Genomic DNA, 11,972 nt, shown 5'->3' with positions numbered 1-11,972 from the left:
AAAAAAAAATATATATATATATATATATATATATATATAATTCTACAATTAAAATGTTATAATGACCTAAATATACCTAATATCTGTGCATTAAAAAAATCAAATATCACATGCTGCACTTGCACAGAACTTTGTAATTTACAAAATACATTCCCATGAATTAGGGTAACTGATCCATATAACAACTGAGTGAAAAGGGTAAAGGTAAACATCTATTCATACATCAAGCACATGTGATGAGCTGACAACAATAAGACTTAGCTCCTTATTCCTGAAGAACTCACAGCCCAAGTAAGAAGGGAAATAATTAACAAAACAACATTGCAGTATAGTAAATGATGTACAAGGTTCTAAGGTAGTACTAACGACTGAGTGTCTAAACCAGCTTGGCCAGAGGTAAGGAGGTTTTCTTTTACAAAAGAAAAAACTAAGGCTCAAGAAAACTAAGTGTCTTGATTAAGGCTTTACAACAGGTAATTAGCAAAGTCAGGTTTCAACTCATGTTTTTGCCTCTTGATTCAGAGCTCTTTTCACTACATTAGACTCACTGCTCTTTGAAGTGTGACAGCTGCTTTATACTCTGTGAGAGACTGCCTCTGTTGGTGAAAATTTTTCCTTTCCCTGTACCCTCTCCAATGTTTCTGGATAATCAATGCTGATTTCTCTTCCATTTCCCGATAGTGTTTCTCCACCTGACCTAAAAAGATGATAGACACTATTACAACATACTCACTGCTATGCTTTCTTAAGTTCTGGAATCAGGACAATGATAATAATGATCTTGCTTTCTTTTTATTTTTGTCAATACTGTTCACTAATTTTCCCAATTCTATTATTTTACCATGGTTATAAGATTTTAGAAACAAAGCTCTCCCAGATTATGCAGCCTCTTTAGAGAAAGAACTCATATAATATTTTTGTGGTAGAGTAATAATAAAATGGCTAAAATCCAACACTAAAACATTAAAAAAAAACCCAAAAAACAAGAATCCTAAGCACACGATTAAGAAGTCATTCAGTACCATCAGAGGGAAAGGGCAAAATGTGTGTATGTGTTCTCTCTACATGCTTCCAAATTTCTCTTAAGTCATTCAGTCAGTTATATAGATGACTTTCTTCTTGCTTTCTTGGAGTTGCTCAGCATACAGCCCAGGGTTCACAGTACATACATGACAGAATAAGGCAGTAGAATTGTTAATAAAAAGGGGAGTGTATTTGGGGGAGTATAATAAACTGATATAATTTAATGATCAATTGGATATGGAGGTAAAAGAGGGAAAGGACTCTAGGATGTCTCAAATGGGAAACTGAGTAAGTTACTGGTGCCATTACCTGAGATGGGGAATAAAGGAAAAGGAAATCTGAGGGGTAAGATAATGACTTTGGTGTTTGGGCTGCCTGTGGATATCCAGGTAAAGCTGGATCCAATAGGCAGTTGGTACAGAGGTGTGTTATTCAATAGAGTAGACACTATCCACAAGTGGTTACTTGGGTTAAAATAAAGTAAAATTAAAATTCAGGTACTTCAGTGCACTAAGCACATTTCAAATACTCAGTAGCCATCTCTAGCCACTGGCGACCCTACTGGATGGTACAGATATACAACCTTGCATTTTTGTAAAAATTTCTATTGGGCAATTCTCCTCTAAGAGCTTAGGAGAGTAGGTGAAGACAGAGACCAGATTTGAGACTGCTCAGCACTCAGTTGAGAGTTGAGCTGTAGTTATGGATGGATACCCCAGGAAGAGCAAAATGACAGGAATAAGGTGAGGATGGAATCCTAGAAAACATCTATATTTAATGGAGATGAAGTGAAATAAAAGGCTAGTGAAGGACCCTGGACTGAATAACAAGAAGACAGGTAAAAGAACTTGAAGATAATATTGAAACCACTAAGACCTCTCAGACCACACCTTATTATTAATTTCAGCTTAGTCTGTCAAAGGCGGAAAGAAGACGTCACAACATTTGTACTAAGGAATGAGTTAAGTTCTGATGGTAGAATGTGATAATATTCCAACTCCTTATTTCAGTTCAAGAAGTATCTTTGTGTCTCTAACAGCTATCTTTATGCATAAATTTTTATGTTTCACTAAATTATCTGAAGGATAAGAAAAAAAAACTGGTGGGCAGATTGTTCATCATCAACGAATAGGTCTGAATCAAAAAAATAGTAACCGTTTTTGAACTCAGAAGATTTAATAAAGTCTATCTAAAAAACAGAGAAAAAGGGCAAAAGTCCAAATTTTTAAAAAATCATCATATAGCTAGAAAACTTGGTTTGTTCAAAGATAACCTAAATATTCTTATGTTTATAAAGTTGATACTGCCACTCACCTGGATGAACTATTTCGAGCATACTCAGTCGCAATTCTCGAGAAAGTCTCATGGCTCTCTGTCTTTGAAGCTGCAATCGTAATTTGAGGTCCTCCTCTTCCTTCTGCCTATTTATCTCCAGCAACATCTTTGTTCGTTTAGATCTGTGATGGAAACAGTGTGTTATACATAATTTTCATAAATCATATGAAAAATGCATAACCTTCCTGGTAATCAAATAAATGTAAACAGAAAAAATTTTAAGATAATTTCTAGTGTTAATAAGGTATGATAAAATAGCCTGTCGTCTGCTGCTGTTGTGCAACCTTTCTGGAGAAATATTTGAACATATGCATTAAAAGTCTGGAAAAATATTTGAAATATATAAATAAAAAGCCTTAAAAGTGATGACCAATTAGTTCCATTACAAATAATTTTCTTAAGGAAATAATCAGATATATATGTAAAACTTCTGTTCAAAATGTTCTCCACAGTATTACAACAGTAACAAGTTGAAAACAAACTTTGTCTCACAACAGGGAGTTGGATAAATAGATACTGGTTCATTCACCTGATGGGATGGGATTATATGAACTATAAAAAATAAAATGTTCGAAGAATATTTAGTGACATGAGAATATATCAATGATCTAATGTCAGGTAAAAGGAAAATCAGGATATAGAAGGATGAGATCAAAATTGTGTCAAAAAATTTACATTTACTTGCACAGAAAATAAATAAAAAACATTAAAATTTCAAGTGATTTTACCGCATGATGTGATTACAGTTGATTTTTATTTTCTTCTTATGCCTATTTCTCAATTATTGACAACTGAACATTACTTTTAAAACTGGTTATGAAAATTTTCATGTGGCCACATTTTATATAATTATCATTTCTGTATTACCTGCTTTTATTCAGCAAAATTTCTCCTTAGCCATTCCCATCTAGTTTTTGTTGCTTCCAGTATCACTATGTAAGGAGACTACAAATGTCAGTTTACAGTAAATATACTCAAAATGCTTTCAGATACCCACAGAAAAAGAAAACGAGGATTAGAAGAGAGACAGAATAAACTAGTTTACCTCTATAGACTTAATTTGACATGTGTCTCTCCCAAGAACATTTTCTCTTAGATCTTTTTTTAAAACTGTATTCTTAGAATTAAACTGTAAACAATTGTGGTACCTTGGCTATAGCTTTATACTCTTAATAGCCAGACTTCATTATAGTATAATTAGAGAGGATTATTATGATTTTTCAACTGAATTTTCAACTCAAAATAGTTTATTTTGATTAAATTGTTTTGATAAAATGTTGTGTGCCTGTGGTTGTTTCTCATAAATTCTTCCATCAATTACAACTTACATTTTCTCTAGCTTTCTACTTAGGACAGAGTAGAGAATTTGTTTTGAAACTTCTTTCTTATCTCTCTTATGGAAGATAGTGAAGACCTCAAAAGTGCATGTGTGTCAAAAGGTTCTAGAGAAGATCTAGGGCTAGTTGAATAGTTCTAAATGTCTCTTGCTCTTTGTGAAAGCTGGAAATGAAGTAGGTAAGGGCCTCTCCCTTCCCAAAGAATAGCTGATAGCATCTTGCCTGTTCCACAGAACTCCTTCGCCTCAAAACTTCTGGGTTATACAGCATGCAGATAATAATGTTTTATCTCTTACCCATTCATAGAGAGTAAAAGAGAGCAGGCACTAAACACAGCCTCCTTTTAAACTGGTTTTTAAAAAACTACCTGTGTGGCTCGGCACACTGGTTCACACCTGTAATCCCAGCACTTTGGGAGGCCAAGGTGGGTGGATCACCTGAGGTCAAGAGTTCGAGACCAGCCTGGCCAACATGGTGAAACCCCATTTCTACTAAAAATACAAAAATTAGCCAGGTGTGGTGGTGTGTACTTATAGTCTCAGCTACTTGGGAGGTGAGGCAGGAGCCTGAACCCGGGAGGTGGAGGTTGCAGTGAGCCAAGATCGTGCCACTGCACTCCAGCCTGAGTGACAGAGTGTGACTCCACCTCAAAACAACAACAACAAAAAACTACCTCTGTTTCTAACTTCTAATTGACTATAGATTATAGTGTTTAATACTAAATCATCAATATTTTAAGTACCATTTCATACTATTAGTATGAAAAACATAGTAATCATTAAAATTACATCTGTTAGAATATTTAATCTGTCAGAAAACTGGGTTTGGGAAACAATTTAGGTATGTAGGCTATGAAATATGGCAAAAATGAAAAGACTATGGAGCATGAAGGTGGAAGTAAAGTACAAACCAGAAAGGACAAAAGTGAGATTTGGTGATTTAAATAGGGACTAAATTGTAAACAGATGTGCTTACTGGATTCATGTTTTACTTTCATGTTTGAAAACATTAGGAACTGATGTGATTTCGAATGTAATCCCCCCATTTATTATTAAATAACATCTAGTTATTTTGTTCAGAGTTTCTATAATCACTCAAAAATCAAACAATTATTCTTCCAACTGGTTTCTGTGTAAGAATTAGTAGGCACTGGACCACCTGGCCTCTGTATTACACTTCTGAAAATAAAATGACTGATCAGATGTCACATTCTGAAAATAAGTAAATCCCATGATTTACATTTAATCAGTCTGAATTTTTACCATTAAAGTGAGAGTTGACCAAACTTTCTGCTGCCAAGACACTGTGCCTCAGAGGGAGAGAAAAAAGATACTATTCTGCATTTAAGAAGCTCAGTTTCAAGGTGAAATCAACAAATGTAATTAAAACACTTAAAAATCAGCACTGTGATAGAGGTAGGTAAATTGTAAGGTTTCTCTAATAGAACTAGAGCAGCTGTTAGCCGCTTCAGAAAACCTTGCTGAAGAAGAGTACTTAAGAGACAATAAAGTTTCTGAATATGAGAAATGACTAAATAAAAAAGAAACCACTATGAAAGTGTGTTAGCAAGGGTATGATTATAAAAGAATGCCTCTTGCTGAATCTAAAGAACACTAATCAATCTGAACCCATAAGTGTGACTGGTGGGCAGTCCCTCTCCCAAAACCATGGGAGGGGGAAATTACTGAGATAAGACCTGAGCACAAAAAGACAGAAATAACCTTTGAAAAAAAACCAAGCTACAAAGGAAGCAAGAGACATTTGCATGAACTGTAACAACTAATAGAAGAGGGAAGGTGCTGAACTGGAGCAAACTGAAAATTAAAAAATTAAATAGAATCCAACAGGTTAGAACTACATTTCAGTATATTCTGGAACCTCAAATGCAAAAATACTGGAAAAGTAACAAACACAAAATGTGAGACTTAAATAATTTTGCTTCACCGTTTATCTTTTTTAATGGAAATATTTATAACTCTTCTGGTCACATAAAGAAAGCAATGGAATTTCTATTTTAAAATAATGGAATATTAGATTCCATAGAATTTTTCCACTTAGAAGTGGAAAAAAATCTGTAATCCTGGGCTACTTTTAAATAGAGATTTTAATATTGAAAGAGAGAGTATATGAGCAAATTTGGCAACTATTGTGGGACTAAACATTAATGCTCTGAATCCATGTATAAGGGTGCCTTTAAATTTAAGATGCCAGATAACTAAGGATGATAGCAGGTAGAACCCATAAGTAATACCTACTCTATCTGAATTCACCACCAAAGGCAATACCAAGAGCACCTCAGATGCTCTGGGTAGAAAAATATACTGTGACTCAAAAGTACTCAATATTTCCCAGATTTATCTAACCACAGAAATGCTTTAAAAAAAAAAAAAAAAAAAACAGTTTGTAAGATAGGCAATAAACTTTGAGTAATAATAGACGGATAACACTTGCCTCTCAGTGTTATCTATTTAATGCATCTATTTGTCTAGCTAGATTTGTAAATTTTCAAGGACAGAAAATGTGCCATACGCATTTTTCCTCCTATCATTTTCTAAGTGCCAGAAAATATACTAAAAACTTTGTATTATCTCAAATTTTACATTATCTTGATCATACAAGTGTATAAACTATTATTCTCATTTTATAGATTGGAAGTTTGAGGCTGAGAGAGATGGGGCATTGTCCAAGTTCACTCAACCAGTAAGTTGCTGAAATGAGATACAAACTCGAATCTGTTAAACTGCCACGGGATGGATCCCCTGGCATACACTAGGCACTTGATATAAATTTAAAAATTAATTCTTTTCTTTGCTACCAATAATATTCACACCCAATAATATTTTAAATCCATCTTTAATTCTTCCCTGAAGAAAACGTTCATCAATTAATAGGATACCCACTAAGAGACACAGTTAGCTAGAGTGATTTCAATGTCTTCAACTCTGTGACTACATAGTATTTTGAACCCCAGAGCTATTTTTAAATGTTTTTATAACTGAGAAATGCATCGGCAGTTATTAAAAGAATAGTTTCAGTTTTCTTTAAAAAACTAACTTCTGTAAAATGCCAGTTTCATTTTAATGAACTAATGCTTGGCTGTAAGTTAGGCTGCATGAAAAAGTCACCTCTGAAACAGTTCTTCTTTATCATAAATTACCTAGCAGCTAAGTTACTTTTTCTTGTTCTGTGACCTCGGAGAATCTGGATTGGTTAGTCATTTCAGAAAGTGGGCTATGTCTTCAGTATTTCCTTTTCAGTCTACTTGAAATAAATGCCAAACTATATCATAATTCAATGAAGATATCCATCCATGCCATATTTATTCAGGAAAATCAGGTTAACAGACTTAAACTCTTATATGCATACATGTTATTGTTACAATTATATATACACAATCATTATAACTATTGGTTTTGAGGGTTTAATAATATAACTATTGTTGGCTTCCTTTGTAGGCTTGTCCCGTCCCCAAATATCTTAAGTGGATAGGATTGTATATTTAACACATCAGATTCCTGTCTTATGTCCTTTGCTTTGAAAGTGCATCTGGTTACTGGAGTGTTGGTACCCAGAAATGTACAGAAAAAGAACGAAAAGATAACAATAAACATACTAGGAAATTTTTAAAAAATCACCTACATTTCAATTCAACTGTACTCTAGTAAGATTCTCTGATCATCAATCCCTTCACCAAAATTTTTTACCTGAAACTCCTCTGCAAAGCAATCACAGCAGATGGAAGCTTCTTTAATCTCTTCCTTGTCTGAAAACCCTTCCAATAGGCTTGAATTAAGCATGCTGCTTGATGTAGTTTCTGAAATTAAATGCCAAAAACAACTTAGAGATATCTCTAGGAAGGTCTTAAAAAAAAATACCTCTTAAAGTATCAGGCCAGGGCAAGTATTAATCTCTAGCTCTAACAAGATGGGTATATTAAACCTTACCTCCCAAAGGAGGTATGTTAGGCTCGATAAGGCAATTTCTAGAACATACTCAAGATATAGTCTAGTTAGCTCCAAATTCTCCCTGGATAAGCTCACTTCCATTTCCTTTTCAAAGATTTCATAGTCCGCCTGACCTTTCATAATCTTTTTTGAGCTAGCATGTTAACGTTTTTATTTAATAGGCAATCAACCTAGTTAGGTTCAAACTACAAGCTCTGTTGACCATTGTGGATGGTTGCTTGAATCTCTGTCTAGTTCTGTAAGCTTTTGGTATGCTATTCTCCTGATGGACCATTGGGCTTAAAAGGTCAGTGAACTGTCTGAGTTCTTGACTGAATTCTGTCACAGTCTCCTGTTTACTTAGTAGACTTCTGAGTCCTCACATGAAATGAAAAAGGGTACAGCTATTAATAATAAAATATGATTTCTATGATTTTGTTACCTAATCAATATGAATTTGAGCACATGCATAGTTTTGAGATTAATCTAAACTCATGATGGTTCATACATACAGAAAAAAGAAATTCCCTTCTTCTGCATTCTTCCTTCCAGCCTCCTCTAACCCATTCTCCTGCCTTACTGGACTTCTTTTCAAGCTTTCTGCTTGTATTTTAAATTTATTGCCTTTTGGTTTTGGATTTTAGAGTACACAATGTCCCCTTTTCCTTTTAAATTAAAAAATATCTTTAGTCATTTTAGATGTTTCCATATTTAAGTCTTTATCTGGAAATCAATAAGTTATATGCACTCTTCCTTGTGGAATGGCTATTTAGAGCCATCATTTTGAGTATACTAGAAGGAAGTATATGAAATATCAATACCTGGCTGCTCAAATTTCTAAATAAATTTTTATTAAGACATATTCCTTACACACAGGAAAAGGTGTTATTGATGTATCTCAAAGACAAGAGGTAGCATCTAGGTGAACCATAAATACAGTTTGCTACCATTAGAGATTTTTTTTGGAAAAACAATCTTTAAAATTTAAATAGCTTTAGATAAAATCAAGATAACACATCAGAGATGGGGACCTTTTCATGAAAAATCTGAGTGAACTGATGTGGCAGTATCTATAAACAGATGACAAATGGGGATTCGAAATTATGTTTTCAGTAGGTTGAAGGTGAGAGATACAATTTGTAACATTATACTTCTTAAGAGGATCTGCCGGGGTTTTTGCTATGTTGACCGCGTGGGGTGCAGTGGCTTATTCATGGGTGTGATCATACGCGCGCCGGGGCAGTCTCCAATTCCTTGGAACTCAAGCGATCCTCCTGCATCACTCCTGGAGTAAAAATTTTAAGATATTTCTATTTTGGAGTATTTGCTTGAAGTCTTAGAGAAGAAAGTGAGGAACATTTAGGAAAACTAAGGTTAATACAGTCAGCGAATATCATTCAATTTTTTTTTTTTTTTGTTTGTAATTAATACGCTGACTCTTCTACTATCCTGACAGACCACTTGGGCTTAAAGGCCAACGAGCTGTCTAAGTTCTTGACTGAATTCGGTCCAGTTCCTGGTTAGCTTAGTAGACTCTGAGCCTGAAATAGAATAGAACGTACAACTATTATTATACAATAAAATATGATTGTTATCTAATCAGTATTATTTATTTGAAGCCAAAAAGTCTGGCTTAAAAACAAATGAAAACAAGATTAATCACATGATTTTCTTTTCCTTTTCTCAGAGACTTCCAGGTTGAAATCTTTAAGATATTCCTCCCTCCTGAGAATTCTTACATGCTCAATTGTGGGATCTGATAAAAAAAAAATCAGTCTAGACAATCTCTTTAATTAAAAAAAAAAAAAAGGAGGAGGAGGATGGAATCACTGTGGTAAATCAAAAAGTAGAGATAAATTTTTTTTATAAATACTTTAAGTGGAAACATTTTAAAGGTAAATGACTACAGACACATATTCAGTAAAAGCTTGTCCTGTGGAAGCACTCATGCAGATTATTATTAGTCATTATTAGTTGAAAAAGATTATTAAATATAAACATATGATAACATATATAATTTGGGGGAAATCAATAGGTTCCTGGGAAAACATTATAGGTGAAGTGCTACAACACTAGGATAGTACATTTTCATGCCAAAATAATACATAGCAGTAGTAAAAGGTACAAAGTAAGTACCATTTCCAGGTACTTGAAATGGTGTATTATAATGTGTGTATTCAAAATAAATACATAAGGTAAAATTGCCTTGTAGTGTATAACTGGGGAAACCACTATATGGATCTTTTAATGCCTTATATTCTCTTCAAGACCCAAGTTCTCAGCAGTATTAATAACTGTAAAATATCTTCAGGAACCTGAATTAGTTCTGCTATTGAGATATAAGTCAAAGAAAGGGAGAAGGATTCAGGTAAAATTCCTTTATAACGACTCTGTTGGACATTCACAATTTCTTTAGGAATCGAATTACAGAATTCGAAAATGTCTATCTGGCACAATATCAACTAAAGAACTCCATTACTGGTACTTTTCCTCTCTATTCCTACAATACCCCCAGTAATGACTAATGCAAGGTACATTATTACAATGTCTTCAAAATCATCAAGAATGATAAAGACCTTTCTAGTAGTTTAGGTATTAAATGCATCATATTATATTCTAACCTTTAAAAATTCCCATACAGTATCACCCTATATTAATAAGTATATTTAATGGACTAGAATCCCATTTTCTGACCATGTTGAATAAGAAAAATAGGTTGTAATACATATATGGCTCTGGTCAGCAAAGAAATAAAACAAAGATAACATATAACTTTGCTTGGCAGTTAAAATATATATATACTACCTTTGTGATCTTGGACAAATTACCATGTCTCTGTTTCTATATCTATAAAATAAGGATAAGAATATCTATCCCATAGGATTGTTGTGAAGATTAAATATTTTAATGCATGTAAAGTATATAGAATGTGTCTGACACACAGTAAATGCTCAATTAAATGAAAGCTATTATATAAGAATGTTAATACACTGACTCCTTTCATCTTCAAAATTTCTGACTTTTAATTCACATATGTATTTGAATTTGGAGGTAAGGCAATTTTTTTTGTTTGTTTTTGAGGAAAGACAGTGTTGAGTAATTATAGATAGTTCAAAATACCATAAGGGCTACTGGCCTCTCAAGCACAGCTCCATTTTCTCCACTAAATCTGGTCTTGCTAAGGTCACTGATCTTTTTGGTCATTATTTTACTATACTATATGGTATATCCAACAGATAATCTTTTTGTCAGAGAGGGAGTAAATATTCATTGCAACCTGATCAGAAAGGTATCTTCCACTTGCTATCTGTAGTGACATGAAGATAGCTTGATTATATAAAGACTTTTTTTTTTTCTGAATTGGTATAAAATTGATACCAATTTTATGTAGAGTTTTATCTACATAGTTATCAACTCTTTAAAATATAAGAATTTTGTTTTCATAAACCATCAATACAAATTTTCTTTTTGAGAATCCCAAGTAAAGAAAGAATGAATGCACTACCTTTGTAGCAGGTACTTTGTCTCAGTAAAATCAAAATTTCCTGATGGGATTCAGCCATCAACAGTAGGAGTTTTGTAGCAGTACTTCTTATGACTGGACTAGGAGTTGAAAAAAGCTTGAAAATAACTTCATCTAAAATTGAATACAGAGCTTTTCTTCCTATTTTGAGTAAATCACCACTAATAGAACAAAATAAAAAAAGTACCATTACTAATTGATGCACAGGTATCACAACAAATTTAAAATAAAAGATTCAGTAACTTGATGCCAGACTGTGTCCTGATCCAAGAATATAACCACTTTTTAAAATATATGTTGGTTCCAAGAATATATCATATTCAGTCACTTAATATTTATTGAACTCCTACTATGTGCAAGGTACCATGTGTGCTAGGTACAACAGAGAATACAAAGTAGCCAAAGGCCCTCTCCTTAGAGAAGCTTGCAATCAAATCAAAGAGGAAAGATAAATGTGCAAAATACTAAATAATAAATAATTTAAAAGCTTCAAGGCAATGATAAAAGTGAAATCAAGACATGTACACAGTTAATTGTTAAATGATGTACAAAGACAAAAATGCCATAGGAATTCTACCATGTGCTTAAGGAGAAACTTAAAATCTTTCCTTGGTATTTCCTTCACTATACTAACAACCCATCTTATATTACTGATGTCATGAAAAATTATCTAAAACTTAGAAATAGTCAAAAGAAAAAGGTTAGTGAGTGTGCTTTTATTTACCCCCTTAAGGAGTATGTGATTTTCTAGGCGTATGTACCTCTGTTTAATTTTCTACTCACTATTTTTTTTTTTTTTTTTTTTTTTTT

General features: G+C 33.3%; 1 protein-coding gene across 1 annotated transcript in view; it reads right to left on the bottom strand.

Annotated features, from left to right (window-relative positions):
• IQCB1 (IQ motif containing B1) overlaps positions 1-11,972 on the bottom strand; it is a 78,268-nt gene that overhangs the window by 21,494 nt on the left and 44,802 nt on the right. Inside the window, 5 exon segments of the mRNA XM_017891065.1 lie at positions 549-697; positions 2,338-2,480; positions 7,400-7,521; positions 7,920-8,017; positions 11,145-11,323. Coding sequence (XP_017746554.1) covers positions 549-697; positions 2,338-2,480; positions 7,400-7,521; positions 7,920-8,017; positions 11,145-11,323 — 691 coding nt within the window.

Source organism: Rhinopithecus bieti, unplaced genomic scaffold (assembly GCF_001698545.2).
Source record: "Rhinopithecus bieti isolate Rb0 unplaced genomic scaffold, ASM169854v2 scaffold_759, whole genome shotgun sequence".
NCBI lineage: Eukaryota > Metazoa > Chordata > Mammalia > Primates > Cercopithecidae > Rhinopithecus > Rhinopithecus bieti.
The sequence above is the reverse complement of the archived record's forward strand: the minus strand, read 5'-3'. Positions and strand labels throughout refer to the sequence as shown.